The 21,421-nt window shown below is 48.6% G+C and overlaps 2 protein-coding genes across 13 annotated transcripts in view; one reads left to right on the top strand and one right to left on the bottom strand.

The window, feature by feature from the left end:
* The window catches only part of GRHL2 (grainyhead like transcription factor 2), a 141,128-nt gene extending 138,066 nt beyond the window's left edge, over nucleotides 1-3,062 (top strand). For all 4 annotated transcript variants that reach the window (XM_082364331.1, XM_082364329.1, XM_082364328.1 and 1 more), the window contains exon 16: nucleotides 26-3,062. In XM_082364331.1, the coding sequence (XP_082220457.1) occupies nucleotides 26-140 (115 nt within the window). In that variant the 3' untranslated portion in view covers nucleotides 141-3,062. The remainder of the gene's footprint in view (nucleotides 1-25) is intronic.
* A 2,828-nt stretch (nucleotides 3,063-5,890) lies between these two features.
* The window catches only part of NCALD (neurocalcin delta), a 435,622-nt gene continuing 420,091 nt past the window's right edge, over nucleotides 5,891-21,421 (bottom strand). For all 9 annotated transcript variants that reach the window (XM_082364492.1, XM_082364495.1, XM_082364490.1 and 6 more), the window contains 3 exons: nucleotides 20,528-20,924; nucleotides 10,975-11,080; nucleotides 5,891-8,588 (listed from right to left, as the gene is read on the bottom strand). In XM_082364492.1, coding sequence (XP_082220618.1) covers nucleotides 8,491-8,588; nucleotides 10,975-11,080; nucleotides 20,528-20,905 — 582 coding nt within the window. In that variant the 5' untranslated portion in view covers nucleotides 20,906-20,924 and the 3' untranslated portion in view covers nucleotides 5,891-8,490. The remainder of the gene's footprint in view (nucleotides 8,589-10,974; nucleotides 11,081-20,527; nucleotides 20,925-21,421) is intronic.

Below are 21,421 nucleotides of genomic sequence, written 5' to 3'. Positions count from 1 at the left end.
CTCTCTGTTCCCCCGTCCCCGGCAGCATCCTGGTGAACATGGACGACAACATCATCGAGCACTACTCGAACGAGGACACCTTCATCCTCAACATGGAGAGCGTGCTGGAAGGCTTCAAGGTCACGCTCATGGAGATCTGAGCCCTGCTCCGGGCAGCAGTCCTCAGGGCCTTTCTCCCCGGGGGAGCCGGAAGCCCGGGCCCTGCAGACCCCCCTCGCCCATCTCACAACTGCTGTTACACGACTGCGCCGGGGAGCGGGCCGAGGCCCAAAGCCCCGTGTTTGGTCCGTGCGTTTGGTCCACCCACTGGCTCCTGCCGCGGAGCCGCAGCCCGAGCCCCTCGGGAAAGGGCCTTGCGCCTGTTGGATCCTTATTTATTGTCCACCTTTCTCCGGAGCCCGGGGCCCAGGCCCGCCAGGGCTCTGCAGGTCACTGCTGGCTCCCGGTGCCACCGTCCAGAGCCCTCCCCTTCAATCCATTCATCCCGAAGGGCCTGAGGATGCTCGCCCCTGCCGTCTCACTGCCTCACGTCTCCTGAGCGGACGGACAGAATGAGCCGTTTCCTTCATCAGAGGTCAGGGGACAGGTGGACGCCCCTTCCTGGTTAGAAACCTTCAGGCTGCTCTGGGACGGTCATCTCGCCAATACCCCCAGGGGTTCCCAGCGAGTGGCCACCAGGCCATGTACAGGAAGACATTCAGCCACTGTGTAATTAGTAAGTAACCTAGAAGGTGTGCCCGGCTACCCGTGTACATAGTGTTTATAATATGGCAATAATATATTCTACCTGTGGTATGTGGGCATGTTTACTGCCACTGGCCGGGGGAGGCACCTACCTGGAGACCCTGCTTTCTCCAAGAGGCTTCTGCCTCTGTGCTGTTCAGGAGACGCGCTGGGCGAGGGAAGTGGCCTTCGGGGTGTCGGGTGACTGCAGTGGGCGCCGAGACGGCCACTCCCGTGGGCACGCGCGGGGCCTCGGTCCCTGTCCGCAGAGGGCGCCCTGTTCCCTCTCCATGGGCACTGCCCGCCCCGGAGGCCACTGAGTTTATCTCACGGCGATGCGCTTTGCCTGACTCTCCCTCTGAGCTGTCTCGTGGCAAAGGTCAGATTGTCTGAGGCCCCAGCTCCTCCCGCTTTGGTGTCGGCACCGCCTGAACTTTCTGGAGAGACGGCAGGGGGGTTGCCACCAGGGCCCCGTCTCTTGGGCCCCCTGCAGAACTCCTTGGCTATCGTGAGGATCCTGGCCACCGTGAGTGCCTCGCAGTTTACAAGCACGCCCTTCATCACAGTGGCCCCCTTAAAGCCCAACTGCGGTCCCGAGAGCGAGGCCGACAGTTCAGCTCTGGGTCTCCAGGCCACAGCGGCCTCCCGGGGCTCCGCCGCCTCTGCTCCCAGCTGCTGGATGTGGAGGGAGCGAGCGAGAATGCCCCAAGAGCCCTGGCCCTTCGGAAAGCAGCGTCCAGAGGAAGACGGAGAGAGAAGGTTTGCCCTCCTGCTGGGTGCCCTGGCAGATGAAAAGAAACGCTTCCCCAAACGATCACGACGTCATGGACCGTCCAGGCCACAGTTCTCTTTGAGGGGACAGGAACGTGGTCTAGGGTCTGTGCTCACCTTTGCGGGTTGAAGCACTAGCTTTTTACTAGCCAGCAAACCCTCCACCCAAGGTCCCAGGTCTAGGACAGGTTCTCCGTAAGGACCCATTTGTCTGTAAAGCACTTTGATGTCTTACCTGGGGGCTTTCTCTTCCAGGGCTCCCTGCCCTCCCACCCCACTGCCCCTGAGGCCCAGAGCCAGATGGGAGGGCTGCTTCCAGCCCAGCTGTTTGTCCTGGAGGCTGCAGAGGATTTGAATGGAATGGCGGGCAGGTGCGGAGCCTAGGAAGATCTCTGGGTGTGGTGAGGAGGCACCTTTCTGTGTCTTCTGGACACATTACCCCTCTCTGTGGTGCCAAAGGTTACATCCTGGATTCACCTCTGCTCCAGTCTGTCGCCTCCTCCTCCACTCTGTGACTGCCATGCCCCGGACCGGCATCTGGGGGACCCTCCTGGGTACTAATGGGGCTCATTGTTGGGAGTGCATGATGTACAATGCGCCTCCCGTGCTCCTTGCCTGAGGGGCGGTTTCAGACATGATCGGCAGACGTAATGGCGAATACTATTGGGCCGGGGCACAGCACTCCAGAGTAGGAAAAAGAGAAAATCTTTGGCAATCTGACACGGGTTACCTAGCCTTCTCTCTCCAGCCTTTGGGGAAAAATATGTTGGCTGATCCTGCCCTAGGCAGAAGATGAATCAGAGAGGCTTTTGCCTTTGTCCCAGGTCCCTGGGCAATGATCGCGGTGACCACTGCCAGAACAAAGCATATGAGGTCAGTGCCAGCAAAGGGTGGTGCAGTGTCCCCTCTCATTTGATCTGTCCCCATCTTACCACGTCCCCTCTGCGTTCCCGGTGTGCCCATGGCTTAGCTTCGATGTGGCCTTCACTATGTATATGAGCAGAGCTTTGATGAGCAAAATTGTCCAAGAAAAAACACTCCAGAGAGATAGGAAAACTTGCCTCCTCTTCTTTTTCTGTCCCTTAATAAATAAGCTTTAAAAAAAAAAAAATCCATATAAGACAAGGGACATGTGAAACAAGTGTTTTTCTTATACTTACCCAAATTGCTTAGACTTTATGGGTGTTTAGAAATTGGGTCCAACAGAAAAATGCAGTCGGGTGTCATCTTGGAATTGGATCCTAAAAGACTAAGGCACGTCCCAGCCCAGAAACTTAAGAAGCATGAACTGAATCAAACATTTATTTTCCTTATTTAAAATTATGCAAATGCAACAGAAGCAGAGGGCTTGTGCCAAATTCTATGAACAGCCCTTTCTTAAAGACAAGCAAGGAAGACTGCTAGATGGACAATTTGCTCTCGTGTTAAAAAAAAAAACAAAAAACAAAGGCAAATGTAACTTAATAGTTTTGTAAATGGGAGAGGGGGAATCTATAAACTATAAATACAGTTATTTTATTTTTTGTACATTTTTAAGAAGAAAAAAATAAATATTCCTAACACTCGAATGTCCGGTGTTTTCCATGAGGTTGGTATTGGGGCTCTTTGCCTGACTGGAAAGAAGCCTCTGTGTGAGCGGGGAAGGCTCTAGGCTCCCCTTGGGCACCTCAGGTCCTGGGCTCCAACATAGCAGACATTTCCTCTTCTGGCTGCTTTGTTGTGCCCAACCCCAAGGTTAAATGAGAAGAGGGCTGAAGACATCACGAGGCCTTTGGTGTGACCACGACAGGCCACCAGCGTGGCTATTCTTCCCGTTCCCAGGGCAGGAAGTAGGCTCTGTCCATCTGCATTTGCCTTCCTCAGTCCCAGCTCCCTCACCACCACTTCAGTGTACCACGAGAGCTTTCCCGTCCCTTAGTTCATCCTCACCCACCTCTCCACAGAGACTAAAACCACGTGGCTGAAACGCCAGCCTCATCATGACAGTCTCTTGCCCTGGAACCCACAGCCTCGCTAGTATCTGTCAGCTCAAATCCCAGTATTTCTCGGCATTTCCTCAGTGGCCACGCACACTCCTTCAGCCATCCTCCACGATTAGCTCCCGAGAGCCTCTCTGTTCCAAACAAGTAGCGCTTCTATGTTCTTCCACCTCTCTGTCTGTCCATGTCCACAGCTTTCAAATCTTGGCTAAAAATTTGCCTAGGGAAAGCTTTCTCTGACCAGCTTTGACCCCCTTGGCATCCTCAGCAGCCTCCGTGCCTGGACCAGTGGGCGGCAAAGAGGAGGTCAGGAGAAGTGCTTGTTGAGGAGGCTTCCGGAGAGATCCTGGGATTAGAAATGGGCCAAAGGCCCATTGCCACGATCCGTGTTCCGCAGTCGCAGCAGGAGGTCTGAATGTGTTCCCCACAGGCCCGAGGAGGTCCTGCCGGACATGCACCGGTCTCCACATCTCCCCTGAGGCAGTCCTCCCTTGACCCGTGGCAGCCATAGTTCTGCTGTGAACTCTGCTCCCCATGTGTGCCAACCCCCCCCCCACCACCTCCCTATACTGGGACTCCGGGTAGGTAAAGCTGTCAGGGCCACAGGCTCCAGTACCAGCTCTTGCCTTCATCGCTATGCCAGCTCAGCTCAGTGACTATGGTCCGGGCGTCGTGCCCAGTGCTGGGGAATAAGAGGCACATTAGATGCAGTCCATCCTCAGAGGCTGCGATGTGCCCAGTGATAACAGCCTGGCATCGTCAGCACCGGGATAGGGGTTCACTCTGGGAGAGTCAGGGCTCAGCAGTCACCCCAGTCCTAAGGCATACAATCCCCTCTTACCCTTAGACTTTCACAATGTGATGAGAGGTCACCAAACGCTAATCTCACTTTAGGAAGGCTGCCAACTCGAGTGTCTGAGCCCCTGTATCTCTGAGGGTCAATGGCACATTAACAACACCCAGGGCAGCAAATGCTCAAGACCTATCTAAGTCCTGGACATGTGGTCATCATTCAAGTGTAGAGAAATCTATTTGAAATGAATATCCCATTGGTTAGACCCTTGGTGTGGACATCTTTGCACTCTGCAACAATCTTTCTATTTTAGGTGGATTTGACTGATACGCTACTGCCTTGGAAAATACAGGGCTCAATTTTCTTTCATTTCTTCAGCCACCTTAAAAAAAAAACAAACAGATAATTTCAGGAAAGTGAAAGCATACTCCTGACAAAGATAAGAAAGGCCTGCATGAAGCATCTCCATTTCTTCCAAAGGGAGCTAGCGTGATCTCCCCCTGCCTTGACTGAGAAAACAGGCAGATTCTTCCTCATCTGGCCTATGCCACCCCCACCAACCCATGCCCGAACTAGGCTGTCAGGGTGTCCAGAGCTGGGTTGGGACAGTACCCTGAAAATAGGAGCCTCAGGCTTGCAAATGTGCTGGAAATTAACAGGTTCACCTCCAACAGGTGTGCGAGTGAAGGCTCCTGATCAGGTTGGAGGGTCCCAGCCACCTCCTCACCATCACTGCCATGAGTGACATGGCATTACTCATGCTCAGTTCTCATGGACATCAGGGCCATTGCTGGTCTACAGAGAGAAACTGTGAGGTACAAAAAGACTCCCCTCCAGGCCAACTCAGCTCCTACATGAGGTCTGGTTGGCCCATGAGACACCTACCAAAGCTGACATTCAGCCCCTTTTTCCTACATTCACGGCCTCTGTGCTGGAGGCAAGGCCAAGGACAGCAGCAGCAAGCACCTTGATCTGAATTGGCTTTGAGGCCATGGGCTCTGTATCATGTCAGTTTTCCTATAGACTCTTCTCCAGCCTGAGAGGCCGCGAGAGGGGAGAGGGGGATGTTAATTTCCCACTGAAGAGGAAGTTGCCTCAGTTTCTCCTTCCGGTGCACCGAATGTTGAGACTAGAATTTATAGCTCCAGTTGTGAGGAAGGAGAGGAGGTACGAAAGTGAAGGCCATGAGCAGAGGGAAGTAAGTTAGCCCACATGTAGACCAAGGATGCTTTCGGACAGGGCTTTGGGTCCAGCAGACCCTCTCATCCCCGCTTTCACAAACCCTGCTTCCTTGTGCCTGTAGAGCAGAAAGCACACCCAGGAGGTGGCCAGCACAGCATCTGGGCCCTCACTCGGGCACAGATTCAGCTGGAGCAGGAGTTTAGGCACGGAAACCTCATGTCCCAGACCATCATATTAAATCAGCAACATTCTCGAATGCCAAGCTAGAGTAACACAAAAGTCAACTGATATAGGACCCACGCCACGGGGAGGGATTCATAAACTACTAAATTCACTTGTGGAAAGTGCCCCCAGGGCATATCAATGGGATGGGACTGCGCCCTCAACACCCCTTCCCCACCCTAAACAAGGATACGAACAGTCGGACCACTCTGCATCATCCTTCAAGTCGTAAGCCACTTTATTCCAGTCCCTTGAACATCACAGGCTGGCCTGATTTCAGACAGAACAGACTCCGTTTCCAGAGGCCCCTCAACACAGCAATGGCAATGAACAGCCCAGCACAGGAGTGACATAAGCTTTTAGGCATTCAGCCTTCTGGGTGCTGCCGAGTCCCTTGGCCACACTTGAGTGCATTGGATCAGACATACAAAGGCCTTCCTGGGAAGGAGGAGAATGAGAAAACAACCCTCAAGAAAATACAGACAGGGTCAATGGCAGGCAAGGACAAGGACAATTTTCCGTCCATCCCGGGCGTGCCAGCATTCATCAGCCGTGCGACTGCTTTGTTTTCTTAACAGCTGGAGACACTCTCCACTGCTTCTCACTCCAGCTCTAGGTTCTAGGGAACGGAGTGAGTCTGGCTCAGTAAGATGTCATGACTGAGGACAGAGCCCAGGCGGGCTTTCCCCAACATTAACTGACTCCGCCATCTAAGGAGAACTAAAGGAGGAATTAGCTCTTCAATCAAGAGCAGGAGAAAGTGGGAGGCAGCTCCTGAACATCACCTATAGAGGTGCTGGGTCCCCTTGCCACTGTGCACGCCGCGTCTTAGGTTAATTCCCTAGTTTTCAAAACCAGATTTTACCACTTGGCCAATGGAGGGACTCAGCAAGTCTCACAGTATAGAACCACTATAAAAAAAACCTGACACTCAGAGGAAGACGGAGATTATTTTACTGAGTCCAGGTCTCAAAATTTCACCCTGCCAAGTTGGTTCGTTTTGGTCAACCATACAAATTCAGATTGTTACTATCAGTTTAAATGGAATCGAGTAATACACAGGAATCTAGAGGTTAGAATGGGTTCAGTATCATTTTCCTCATGGTTATAAGTTTATCTTTCTGTGGTTCATGGTCTACAGGAAGTAGCTTGGCTGCAGCCAAGGAGACCTCTCTGCCTTCTCTTGGGGCAGGATCTCCCCGTCTACATCCTTGAGTGTTTGGACTTCCCCATGCCTACTGCTTGTGAAAATATGACTTACCTGTGACCAGCAACTTGTACTCTTACCTTTCAATTCAAATTAGGATGTATGAGGTCATCAGACCAAACAGCAACTCAAATTTGTATTGTCACTTCTGTAAATAGAAATTTGCATTCAGAGAACACGATGATGCAAGATCCTTTTGGGTTCCCCAGGGTGGGCCTTGGAAATCACAGACACACTTGCCTATGCCTTCTTCAAGATGAACCAGACGATGCCCAACCTCTGACTCTTTTCAGGGCCGCTAGAGGCATGGAAAAGTCAACATTCCAGCCATGGCTTCCTAACCATACCTGTGGATTGAAGCATTGGGCAGTCCCGAGAATTTATGCTATTTGGGGTGGGGGTGGGAACAGCTACAGAATATTATCTGCTCAGAAAAGCACCGCACCTCTGATCCAGGACTGTCAATGGGCTGCTGGGCTGGGTGGGCAAACCCACATCTCTAATAAATATGAACCTTCTGGTGCTCCAGTTGACACATCCCACTCAAACTTGCCCCACTTCTATTCCCGAGGCACTACCACTGGAAAAGCATTCAAAATTAAGGTTGGGCTCTGGTCATGGTTACTTTGTACTCTTCTGGAATATATAAAATATACCTGTTGATTGGTGCATTTGTGCAAAGACGGATATGACTTTAAAATAAGACATAGACATTCATTATAGCTGGCTTACTTCACAACAAGCTACCGAAAACAGTCTCCTGTAATAAGATTGTATTAGTGCTCACTAAACATGCATTTCATTTAAACAAGGCAAAACACTTAATTTCATCTGCAATACCCAGTATTTTATATACAGCAATCTTTTTTTTTTTTTTTAAACTACAATAGGCAACAAGATGGGTCTGGTTTTGAAATATAAATTACCATTTGTGTTTAATTTCCAGAGAAACTCATCTTAGCTCAACTAGTGTAAACCTGGGAAGAAATAGCTGAGCCATCTTTTTCCTCTCCTCTATGAATTTACCTTGAAATGTTCACAGCTTAGAAACTAAAGCCTGCTGGGGAAGAGGATGGGGTGGGCCTCCAGGCGGGAATCCCGCAGGCCCCTTTAATAGCCTGGCCCGGAGGATTCCTGGTCCCTGGGAAATCGAGCATCTGGTGCCATCACCCCTAGGGCATGTGTTACTCCAGACCCAGGTGGGGAATTTTGTTTTCCAAACAGGGCCCTCAAGCTTGCAATACAATCACTGGACTGGATTGTTTTCTCTTCTCTTCTCTTGCCTCCCCCAGTCTTCAGTTTTAGAACACAGACTTTCGAATCAAAGGAAAGGTAATAATAATAACGATGAAAAATCGTCGGAACAATGAACACCACAAAGTCTGTGCACGGCAGCACTGTTCATGCTCTCCACAAGCGCGGGGGGCTCTAGACATTCCCACGAAGCGTCCACGACAAAAGAAGCTGCAGGCGGCACGGAGGGAGGTGCATCCGACCACACGGGGAACAGCATCACCGTCAATATTGTTTGGCAAAAAAAAAAATTTTTTTTTTGTTAAAAAGGAAACTCCAAAGGGAACACAAGCAGCTCTACAGTTGGTGGGGCTTCCGGCTCAGAAGTGGCCGGCGCTGCTGGGGTCGCACTGAAGGAGGCGCACTATGGACGGGTCGCTCTTGGCCCCTCGGATGAACTCTTCCAGGGAGAGTTTTCCTAGAAAGCAAGAGGACCGGTGAGTGGCGGCTGGCGGCCGCCACACGAACGTAGGCTTCCCGCTGCACCTTGGGCCCGGCGGCGGCGGCCCACCTCTTCCCGGGGTCTCACACCCGCCGTGAGGCCCACCTTCCGTCTCTCCGAGCCGAGACCCCGGGGCTCGTTGAGCATCGCGCAGCGCAGCACGCGGCCTCCTGAGAGCTCTGTGTGCCCGGCCCTGGGCTGCGGGGCTGCTGGGTGGCCCCCCCCCAGCTGCAGGCGCCCCGGAGGGTCTCGGTGTCTGTGGGTCAGATGGCGCTCGCGCCTTTCAGGGCTGGGCTGGGCTCCTGCAGCGCCAAGGCCGTCCCCACGGGCTCACTGCGCCCTCTGGGCTCCTGAGGGTCACTCGGGTACACCTAGGTTTGCATGTGGGCAGAGGGGCCCGAAGAGACATCTGGGGGGAGGGCCCCTTCTTTGGGCCAAGGTGTGAGGACGGCTGCCCTTCCATCCAGGCGAGGGGTATGTGCTCCGAGAAGCAGAGAAGTGCCGCACTCGGTCCCTCCCGTCAATCAGGGCACTTTCCTCCTACCCCAATGGGCTGGACCGGGGAGACTGGCTGCCTGGGATTCCACTCCTCCTCGATGTCCTTCTCCTTGCCCAAGCTAGAGTATGTATTAAATTCCCTTCGAGAAGCTTCCTCGGTCATATTGCTGGTGGGGAGGCAAAGCTTCTCCCCCTTTCTTGTTGCGGCAGGGTAAAATAAACCCTGCATTCAGCGTATGTATCCGCTCTCTCGGGCTAACTACCCGCGTGCTCCCGGATTGGCTTCCCAGCTAACCTGCTGGGGGCCCAGACTTTTCTCTTCAAGTCAGCCGCCAGGGGTTAGATGCAAAGAGCTTCTCCAAGAGGAATCTAACAGCGGGAGGGTCTAGAAGCCCTGAGCCAAAGCACCAAGTCTCCTGGTCGGGCGGAGCCTGACCCCTTGCAGACTTAAAGCCCCTCCCGGTACGGCTCCCACTCAGCCCCGCACCCCCCCCCCCCCGCCACTTTTTTTTTTTTTTTTTTAAACCCAAGGCTTTCCCTTAGGAAAGCACAGGGCTTTTAGCAACGAGATGCATTTGGGGAATGCTGACCCCGTCAGGGCTCTGTGACCCCATTGTGGCCGAGGCCCAGAGCAGAGGCTCTCATTTCTCGCAGTGAGGGTTCGATCCTGCAGTGTTTGGATCTTCTCCCATCTTTCAGCCCTATTCTGAATAGGGGGCTGGGCCTCGGGCAGGACACAAGCCCACCTGTGCTCCCCTTGGAGCATCAGCAAAATGTGCAGTTTAATGTCAGCGAGTTTATTATTCTATTAAAAGAATCCCGTTTGTTTAGTCTTTGCAAAACAAACTATTCGCTGTGAATCAAGGCACATAGAGAAACAGGATGTAATGGCACCTTTGTGGAGAAACAAAGCGAACAGATTGGCCTGTACCCTGCAAACCCGGATTCTCAGGCAGCTGGTGCCCCAGAGGGCACAGGGATAGAACCCGAGGCTCGCTCTGCGACAGAGCCTTCCGTCGGGGGTATATGACTGCGTTTGCTCATCATTGACAAGAATTGCTGGGGATGTCCAGCGGAATAGGCAAGCTGGAAATAAAAGCAAGAACTATGGATGGCTCAGGGCTTATCATGGACCAAGCTCTGCGTTAGCACTTCAGACTCAGATAGTACCTCTAACTAGGGTTGCCAGATTTAGCAAATAAAATACAGGATGCCCAGCTAACTTTCAATTTCAAATAAACAACGATTTTTTAAGTATGTCCCAAATATTGAATAGGGCAAACTTATACTGAAAAGTCATTTGTTACTTATCCAAAAATTAAATTTAATCGTGCCTCCTGTATTCTGTCTGGCAATCCAACATCTAAAATCCACTGTTCTTGAGTTCGAAATCCATCTCTCCTTTCATTTTGGTTTGCTTTGCATCCCCTTGTTGGATTTGAATTGTGGGTGGCTCCCTCAGGGTGGAATCTGCTGGCCAACTCACCCGCCAACGGCTGAGGGGTCCCACTTGGCTCCAGGAAACCCAACACCTTGGAGCATGCGCACGAAACCCCAACAAAACCCCCTGGGCAGGCTGGGATGAAAGCTACTAGGGTCTGGGTGGATAACAAGCCCCTCCCCACTTTCTGATTCGCTGGCCTGCAGGATCCAGCCTCCATCTTCCCCCTACAGGGGGCAAGCAGGATAAGCCACTTTCACAAAGGCCCTTGAGCCAGGTCCTTACGGCCAGTATCTTGTCCTCGAGTGGAATTTCCCTGCCCGGACACCCCAGCCCCTCCAGCAGCACACCCCCCCCCCCACCCGCCCCACTTGAGCAAAGCAAAGCAAAGCAAAGCGAAGCAAAGCAGCCATGGCCTCCTACCATCTCTATTGGTGTCCATCTGGCGGAAGATCTTTTCTGTCCTCTTCTCTGGGGTCGACTCATCTTCAGGCATTTTCATTACAGAGGAGACCATCTTATAGATTGCCTGGGGACAGAAGCAACATGGCGTGAGACAGAAACATGGTTTGGTTTCGCACACAATGGCCCTATTATTAAACCTCCCAAATACAGGGTTGAAGGGAATGCCTCCCATCACGCAGAGAGCCAGCTCTGTTCCTGACCATCTGTTGTCGTAGAAGAGAGACGTGCAGTTGCTGGTGAGAGCAGCCAGGCCAGCAGAGCTTGTCCAGCGGTAAGAACCTTCAGGAGCGACAACTGGCAGGAAGATCCACTAGGCCCCCCGTGTATCTAACTTTAATGTGCTTGTGAATCCCCTGGGAATCTTGTGAAAACGCAGAAGCTGACTGAGTAGGGTGGGCTGGGGAGATGGCGGGCTTGAGAGTGCATTTCTAATGAGGTTCCTGTGTGCTGCTGCTGCTGTTTTGAGGTCCCCGCTCTCAGGCTGTAGGGGACATTCCTCAGGCCAGAGACAGGTCAGGGTCTACTGTGGTCTCTCCCTGGGTCCCTCAAGGGTGACAAACACTGATGGTCTGTAAGGGCCTGCCCTCCTCTTCTCCTAGGCAGACATTACCAATCCATCCCAGTGCTCTTTCCCCTTGTATGTGGCAATCGTCTCACATTCCTTCTCAGCAAGCTGCCAAGTATCCCGGGGATGGGAACAATCTGCCATCCAAGTTTTGGATGAAATAAGTATACAATCTCAGCTTGAAATAAACTGGGTACATCAGAAATCTGATGGGCAAAAGAGGGTTCTACTGAAAAGGTTTTGTGAACAGTACTGAAACTATCTCCTCTATCACCTGTGGACCCCCCGTGGTACCCAGTAAGCGCATGGAAGGCCTCAGCTGTCAAATGCTGTTTTTATTTTGGAAGCATAATGTAAAGTCATTGGTTTTATCTCCAGACCATGGTTCTGGTACTCAGATTCACTTTGGGAAAATTAGCCCTGGGAAGGAGTTTTAGAAAAAGTAGATTTTGCCAGAGGGTGGGCGGAGAAATCTGGAAAGTTCTGGAACTTGGGATGTAGTGGGAGGAGAGAAAGGAAGGCAGCTGAAAGAAAGTAGTCTCCAAAGGGGAAATGTGGAAACAAAAAGGGTTGCAAAAAGAGATAAAGGCTTAACTTCTCTGCTTTACAGTCTTGTTCAGGATCAACTCTGCCTCAAGTTCCTCCTAAAATATTCTGGAGAAATGGGGGTAAATATTATAATCTCCGTTGACAAAAGAGGAGTGAAAAATGGACTCACCCAGTGTGTTGACTCTTGGGCTGATCCCACCCCATAGGGACCCCTCAGGCCAGGCTCCCCAAGTCTGACTTGAACACACCCAGAGCCCTCGCTGAACTGAAGCTGCCTCCACAGTGATTCTGTCTGGGAGGCAGGGCAAACTGGGAGTCATGGCTCTGTGTGGGGTGATGGGTGTCACTGGGGTAAAAGTAAGCTTGGCCACAGTCAGCTGTCCCAAGAGACGCTCACTGAAGTGTGCTCCAGAGGCGAGAGGTGAGCCATACTCTGTCTTCCTCCTGGATCCCTACTGCTGTCCCCTCCAGCCCAGGACTACACTACCATCTGTGCTGGGGTTATAGTGCCATGCGCCAAGCCGCTGGGGACACCTGACTCCTTGGGGGAGCTAGAAAAGGCCATAGAGTTAGAGACTGTTTTACAAATGGGAAACAGAGGTGCTGAACTTTCAGGGCCACGTGAATATTTAGTAACAAGAGTGGAAAGCAGGAGACTCTCCATACTACCTATGTTTTGAGGTCTAGCACCCTCTCCTCAGCTTTCTTTGCTCCAACATGGAAGCTTTTCTGTAACTCTTGACTCAAAGAGGAATCGGTGGCACCAACTGATGAATATACATACACACACCCCTCACACGGATTTCAGACTTACACAATCTAAATATTTTGTGAATTCATAATCTTAGAACAACAACAACAAAACAGTATCTAGATATCAGTGTCCCACTAATCACAAGTACACCTCTTTAAAGGTGTAAGAGCTGGTACATTTCAGGAGTTGTAGAGGTGATGTGGGAGGGGCATTTGTGGACAAATAATAAGTTTACTTTTGCTAGAAGTCTTAAGGATGCTGTGTAATCAGCCTTCTTTGGGGCTGCGTTGTTCCTTCCCCAAATCTATTCTGGCCTCGGTAAGGTCCCATAGTAGCAAGTAAAACCCACTGGTCTGGAACACGCCTTGGAACTCTCAGCCTCTAAGAGTTGAGGTTCATGAAATTCTCCTTCTTGGGATTCTGAAGGGAAGTCAACTGTGTAATAATCTAGGCATTATTCTCTTAATACTCTGGTTGAACAAATGAACGAAAGACCAAGCAAACAGATGAATGTGTGTTTGAAAACAAGGCTCTTACACCCAACAGAAAGTCTTCAGGGGTTTAGTCTTTAGCTGTTAGGCTAAAGGAATAGGGCTGGGGCAGAGAAATGAGGATAGGTTAGTTCAAAAAAACCAAAAAACAAAAATACCCATAAATAAAAACAAAACAAAAATGAAGAAAGTCAGGACCCCCTTATATGAGGATATTTGCAAACGAGGCTTCTGGAACTGGGTAAGAGATGCAACGTCTGAGTATACTGAGGGGTTGAGAAGGAAGTGCGGGCACCTTTAAGACACATTTCCAGATGGCTCTTTCATAGCACTCAGACTAGATTGTTTTTGTTTGTTTGTTTGTTTTTAATGTGCATCAGCTCACAGAAAGGGATTAGTGGATTATTCACAAAACCAGGTCTATGAACATGGGTGGTACTAGAGCAGTGAGCAAAGAGATGAGGTGACAAGCCCCAGGGGTCCCAATGTAAGTGGGTGACAGCCCTGCAAAACCTCAGTGGGGAATCATCTGTCCCTTTGCCCCTCTCTCATGGCCTCAGCAAGCCAGCATTGATTGTATTAGACCTGGGACTCCACAGTGCAGGGAGAGAAAAGACCCAACTCCAGACAGCAATCTGAAACAAATCGTGTCTTTTATTAACTCCAGTTCCCCACACCCCTCCCCCAAATTTAATGGGATTAAACCATGGAGAGGCCAGGCTACTTCCCTACTTTATTTTTAGCAATGTCAATGAGAGGCCCAGCAGGGACATCCTGTTTTTAATTAAACTTGAAGAGCCCTATTCTTGTCTCTGGGTAAATACAGCGCTATGGGACACCCAGGAACCCAGTTCTGGTTCTGCCCTAGGCAGGCTCAGGACAGCACCACCTGCGGCCAGGGGAATTACCAGCTTCCTCTTGACATATATATATATGTGATTTTTCTTTTTCCCTCTGAATGAACCACCTCTCGGAATGCTGGAAAGGAAGGGCTCATGTCTGAACTGATAAAGGTTGTGGGATTAACTGAGGGCAGGCACAATTCCAAGAGCTAAAGTTCACTCTTCTCTCTGAAGGAAACCAGACTGGCTTTTCACCAGAAGATGTAGGGTCTTCCAACAGGACACCCAAGGCCCCATGACAACCCACCAAGGGTAAAAGAAGTTAATTAAGCAGTATAGGGTTCTTCTTAGATTATCGATAAAAGAAAAGCATCCTGCTTAGAAGGGTATTACATACCAGGAAAGGAGGGTAGAGAGAGGCCATGAGAATCTTTCTTGGAAATACTCTTAAAATGAGATCAATATCTATGTATCTAGAACAGCATAAGCACTTTCTTGTTTAGAGCTAGAAGAATACAGTAAGTCAGTAAATCCATAATGTTCTCCCAAAGTCCTGTAGATACTTTCACAGGCAGGGAGAGGATGGGGGGAGAATAAGGGCCCTACCCCCTTTTTCAACCAAAGCATCTCCGTTCTTATATTAGTTTTCACATAAGATTTTACTTGAAACTCATTATTGCCCAGGCCCCTGCCCCCACTCATGTTTGTTTGTTTGTTTCTTTCTTGGTAAACAGTCCTACCATCCACCATCCTGTAATCAAGTCAAAGACATCTTTAATACGGCTCTACCACCCGTCTCCACATGCAGGCAGTCAACTAGACCTATCAAATCTGCCTCCTTCATATTTTTCTAAATTTATCATTCTTGCCCATTCCTCAGCCACTGTCTTGTTTCAGGTAAGTGGTGGTACCCATCATTTTTAGATATGGGCAATTACTATTTGTTTCAATCTTATATAAAGTGCTCTGCAAAGGTTGCTTCCAACAGCCCCTTCCAAAGATCCCGTTCACTCTCCTAAAAAGACATTCTGGAGCTGCTGTGGTTTAGGACTTCACATTTTGGGGGGCAATACCGAGTTTGTTTTTGGAATGTTTGACCGTGAGGTACCAGTGCAATGTCTTAGTGGAGGTGTCCATTAACAGCTGGACATAGCAGAGGTGAAGACCTGAAGGTACTCTGTTTCTTCATCCATAAAATGGGGCTAATAAGGTTATTGTGAGGATTAAACGAGATAATGCACATGTACCAGGTTGACTAATGTCCTGCAAAAATTCATGTTCACCCAGAACCTGTGAATGTGACCTTATTTGGAAATAGGGTCTTTGCAGATGTAATCAAGTTAAAATGAGATCATACTGGATTTGGGCAGGCCCTAATCCAATGATGTGTTCGTATAAGAAGAAGGAAATTTGGACACAGTCATACAGGGAAAATGTCACATGATGACAGGAGAGATGCAAGCCCCAAACACCAAGGATCGCCAGCCACCACCAGAAGCTAGGAGACAGGCATGGAGCAGATCCCCCCAGGAGTCTCTGGAAGGAACCAGCCTTGCCCACACCTTGACTTTGGACTTCTGGCCTCTGGAACTGTGATAGAATAAATTTTTGTTGTTTGAAACTGCCCAGTTTATGGTAATTTGTTATAGCAACCCTAGGAAACTAATACAGTGTGGAAAACACTTAACACTATGCCTGGCCCATACAAGCACTGAGAAGATGACTTCCCAGAACTAATGAAAGGAAAAGGGGGCTGAGGCTGGAACTCTGCTTGGGAATATCCTTGTTTAAGAAACAGGAGAAGACAGAGGAGTCCACAAAGGAGACCTGGAGGGCACAGCAGAGTGGGGGGCCTTTGGGTAGCAGGCACTCACTTGTGTTGCCAGATGCCTAACTTCAACTCTTAAACTATAATGTGGCTTGTCACGATAAGATTAATCCCCTGATAAGAAAGGGATAAGCCAAACACAACTGATAAACAAACACTAAGGTTAGTTCTTAGAGAAAGTCACTAACCTGGGCAACTGCTTTAAAGAATTTTCTCCGGGAGAGAAATCGAAGTTGCGTTCTAGAGTAACATCTGTGGTCCACACTCATAACTGAGAATTAGGCAAGAGTTTGCAGCTGAATTCCCAGGGGCCATATCAAGATGGACCAGAAGCTTTCACCACAACACCACCCGCCCCCAGCCTTTTCTTTCACCATCAGAAGAGCACAGCGTTTCAGGTCTCCAAGGCACATATTACGAGTGACATAGTGTCTACGACACCAATTTAGAAAGATCTTTGGGAGAAAAAAATGCCACTCAGGAAGTGGTTTTGGAAAGAATGTAACCAAGTCTTTCTGGTCCTGATTTTGATCCCTCACGGCACAAATACTCACAAGCTGGTTGTCTAAACTGGTCACAGGTGGTGCTCTTGAGACCAGGTCAGATTGATTTGTGAGTCTGTTTGGTGTTTGTGGACAGTAAACCTTTGCATGGCTAACACCATAGTCTCCCTTCCTCTTCATCTGGTTGCTGTACGGATACATATGCCTTATTCTGATGAGTGAATCAGGAAAAAAAATTCCCATATTGCTAAAAGAAACAAACAAAAATGAAGTCTTCCGTGATGGGCTGCCAGCATAAGCCCAACCTCCTTCCTTTAGTTTTCATTCATTCAAAGGGTGTGAAAATGTAGACTAAGGGTGTTATGAAGTTCACTCTGCCTTATCAAAAGTGCTAATTAACCTTGAATCACAACTAGGAGGGAGAGTCTGATTCCAAGACGACACGTATTTGAACACCAACTACTTTAAAGCAATCATTACCATCCAAGGAATGAATATGCTAACTAGAAATGATCGCAACCTGGTCATTAAAGTGAGTTCCCTGAGAACTGCTAAAGGTAACACTGTGTTAGCCTATATATTCCTTTCCGAAAGTCTCTAGCAGGACTTGAGAACAAGTCCAGACAGCCTGTGCCCCAAAAGTCCCGATGCATGAAGCGTACCTATGGGCTCAGGGCAACAGCTCGGAGTTGGGGAATTCCTGGTGCCAACCACATTCTCTCCTGGAAAGATGATCTTTCTGTTACTTAAATCCCGTAAGCATCAGAGCAGCCCAGAAGTTTTAGCTTATTCCCAGCTGGGATGGTGTTTGGTGGGAAAGACAACAGCTGAAGAAGCCTGGGAACTCCTAAAGTCATCTGCACAAGAATATCTCTTCTGTGAGTTCCACCAATTGGAGGTTTAGCTGGGTTACCTCCCTTTGTTTTGTGAACATACATTTATATGACTAGGTAAACTTAACTTAAAACTTAATGGGAGACTCTATTACTTTGTCCTTTGAATGGGAAATGACCTCCCTTTATTTTGCAGGGAAACATCCTGTCTCAGCTCCAGAAACTTCTATAGAATAATAGTAGTCAACATTTACTGAAGGATCCCCCATGAGAGGCACTGTTCTAGGTACTCTACTTGTAATAACTGTTTAACCCTTACGGTTACTCTTGAGGCAGGTGCTATGATTGGTCCAGTTCACAAATCATGAGAACAATGCACAGAAAGGTTAAATAACTTACCCGAGGAAGAGAAGGAAAAGGAGATTGAAAATGGAGAGGGGCAAGGTGATATTGACCTGCTTTGCTCAAGACAACCGCTCTCACATGCCAATTCTTCCCTTGACTCCCTCTTCATCTTTGTTTTGGATCCAGGTGATCAATTTTTGTCTAAGCCTGTGATTTTCATTCAATCATAAGAGTAAAGCAACACAGATTATGTACTCCTACCCAATGACAGTCCTGTAGTTAAAACGTTCTTTCAAGGATCCTAGTTACTTTCTGAGAACAGAAGGGGGTCAGTTTCACTCCCTGTTCTTCCTGTATTCTCTCCCTGCGGTCCTGTTGATGGATCCCTAAGTTCATGTTCCCTCACCCCCAAGATCCCAGAGAGCATCTGAGCACTCGTGGTTCAATGCGCAACGCTACTCACATGCTCGCTGCCCGCTTCCTGAAACACAGCCTGCGCTGGGCTGGGTGCGGGTGGTTCAGACCTGCCTCTGGCTGGGCTCAGGGACAGAGAACTGTGTGGGGCAGGAAGGATTCTCCTTCTTCTTGCAGCCGGGGGGCTGAGACTAGGGCCCTCCCCACCCCAGGAGAGGATCTGCCGTTACGGGAGAAACGTCAGAATTGTGATCTGGCTTAAGACTCATGAGAGACGGTTTTGATGCCAATAATAAAATATTGGGCCTAAATCATGTTCCTAAGTTTGTCACTTAAAAAAAACAAACACATGAATGTGAAAATGTTTGTGTAAGACTCTAAAAATAAATCTGCATATGGTTTTGCTTTTCCACCCAGATGTTGATATAGCACAAAATTATTCTTTGGAAGACGGAACATAACTGCGTTTGGACATATGAGGTAGACTGAATAACGGCCCTCCCAAGATGTGCATGTCCTAATCTCTGAAACCTGTGAATACGTTACCTTACACAGTAAAAGGGACTTTGCAGATGTAATTATGTTACGGATCTTGAGCTGGGGGGAGTTATTCTGAATTATCTGGGTTGTCCTAGTGTACTCACAGGGGTCTTTATGAATGGAAGGGAGAAGCAGAATGAGATAGCCAGGGGAATGGCAATGTGAGAAGAACTCAATCCACTGTTGCTGGCTTTGAAGTTGGATATAAAGGGCTACAAGCTAAGGAATGTTTCAAAAAGTAGGAAAGGCAAGGAAACAGATTTTCCTCTGAAACCTCCAGACAGAATGCAAGCTGCGGACACCTTGATTTTAGCCCAGTGAAACCGATTTCAGATCTCTGACCTCCAGAACTCTAAGATAATAAATGTGTGTTGTTTTAAGCCACTAAGTTTATGGCCCTTTGTTACAGCAGCAAGGGGAAACCAATACCGTGTATTTCAGTGTTACAGAGTCCACAATAGAATCCTTCCTACCAATGCCAGGAAAAACAAAAGGATTCCAGTCTGTTACCACCAACACTATTCTGTGGATACCAAAATTAAACCATAGGAAGCAACAATAAAGAAGAAAAACTAGAAAATTTATGGAGTTCCACCCTCCATTCATTGACAAGCCTCATTATAAACTTGTTTGGACCCTGATCTTCACCCTGACCACTTACTAGTATTTGCAGGTGAACATCATGAATTTACATTTTACATTAAATGGCTTGAATTTCTGAGTCTTGGAGGGACAGAAGTTCAGCAAGGAATTTATGTGCTGACACTTGTAATCAAGCTGCAGTTTCACTTACTTTAACAGATAGAGCCTTAATTTGTGTATGATTCTGCTGGCCCACAGCCTGCCTCCATCTTATCACTTTCTAACAGGTATTTTCCCAGACACCTAAAAGACAGTGCCACCTCTGAAGCGATTGTAGCATCTGCAAATATGCACTCTCCTAAATAGTGCAGACCAGCTAGAAGCAAACAGTGAGAATCCCCACAAAGGCACACAGCTTCTTGGGACAGTGACAAGGCCTGAGTGTGGACTTTCAAAGAAGAGGGGGTGGTGAAAGGAAAAACGACCCCTTTTCCTGTTCTGTTTGGGAAGTTTACTCTGGGTGAGTGATTTGGGGAAATAAAATGGAGTGCTTCCTATTAAAATGATGGAGGCCTTGATTCTGCACTGTTTGTATCTCTGATGAGATAGAAGCTAGATTAGAGATCCCTACTTTTATTCAAGTGTCTAATAAAGTTGGAAATTAGTGATGGCAGTGATGATGAGCTTTTCTATAAGGCTGGCGCTGTGCTAAAAAGCATTGAACACGGAGATTCAGTCTAATCTTAAAACAATCCCACAGCAGTGGGCACTGCTGATAGTTCCATTTTACAGATAAGGACACTGAGGCTCGCTTGGGTTAAAGTCACAGAGGTAGTGACTGAAAGAGGCAGGATTTGAACCCAGGTCAGAGTTTGATGATTAAACATCACTCCAGGCTCTAGGTCCAGGCAGGTCATTGCACTGAGTAGATGGAGTGGCCACAGTGAGCATGACCAGCTGAAGAGTGCATGTCCCTCTGTAGGGAGGAGTCACCAAAAAGCCCCAGGGCACCTATGCCAGGCAAGAATGTGGGCCCAGTGTGGCCAGAGCTCCTGAGTTTCCAAGAGATGATAGCCAATCTGCATGTTTATGTGTAATCTCCCTGTTTTGTATATGGGTTCCACATTTTCAAAGACACTGGCTAGGCCAAATCAGTGCCCAGGCGGACCACCAGTGTGCAATCTCTCCACTAAGCTATACTGTGGACTTCCCAATTCTTACTGTGACTCACGCTCTTCTCTTTGTAAAGGGCAAGGTCCACGTACCTGCACAATCTCGAGCATTTCTGCCTTGCTGATGTAGCCATTTCCATCCAGGTCATACATGCTGAAGGCCCATTTCAGCTTCTGCTCCAGCTTCCCCCTTGACGTTACGCTCAGGGCTATGATAAATTCTCTAAAGTCTATTGTCCCATCTCCGTTGGCATCGAAGGTGCGAAAGACGTGCTCTGCAAATTTGGAAGCATCCCCATAAGGGAAAAAGTTCCCGTAAATTTTCTTAAACTCCTCCATTGACAAATGTCCACTGGGGCAGTCTCTCAAGAAGCCTTTATACCATTCCTGGATCTCGTGCTCTGTAAAATCTGTGCTTTCCAGCAAGTCCTGCATGACCTCTGGGCGCAGCTTGCTGTTCTGTTTCCCCATCTTGGCAGCAAGAATTCAGCTGCAGATAAAAAAGAATACAGTATATATAGTTTTTTAAACCTGTTCTTTAGAGGCACATTTTACAATCTGTGATTGTTCCTTTGGGAAAAAGAAATAAACTGTTAGCCCAATAACATTGTCTAGGGTTTTCCAACATTGTGGTCAGTGAAACAAAATGTTGAAAGATGGGCAGGCAGAAGATGCACAGCAGAACTATCACGGACCAGAAAACTGATATTTCTTCTACACAGAGCCACCCTAAAAACAGGAGATTTATAATGAAAAAGAGAGAGAAAGAGAGAGAGAATTAATTGGTTACTTAGTTCTGCCTTATCTATTTGCAAGAGGTTAAGCCTGGCTTTAAAAAGACTGGGGTTCTAACACCCAATCCAAGTATTAGCAGGGAGAATTAAAGGAAAGGAACAAAAGAGAGCGAGCAAAAGAGATAATTTAGCACGTTTTAGACAACTGCAAATAAAGTGCTTGGGTACCTTCTGAATATTATAAACACAGACA

This window comes from Balaenoptera borealis (genome assembly GCF_965194805.1).
Source record: "Balaenoptera borealis genome assembly, chromosome: 17".
Lineage (NCBI taxonomy): Eukaryota > Metazoa > Chordata > Mammalia > Artiodactyla > Balaenopteridae > Balaenoptera > Balaenoptera borealis.
This window is presented reverse-complemented; position numbering and strand designations above follow the sequence as displayed.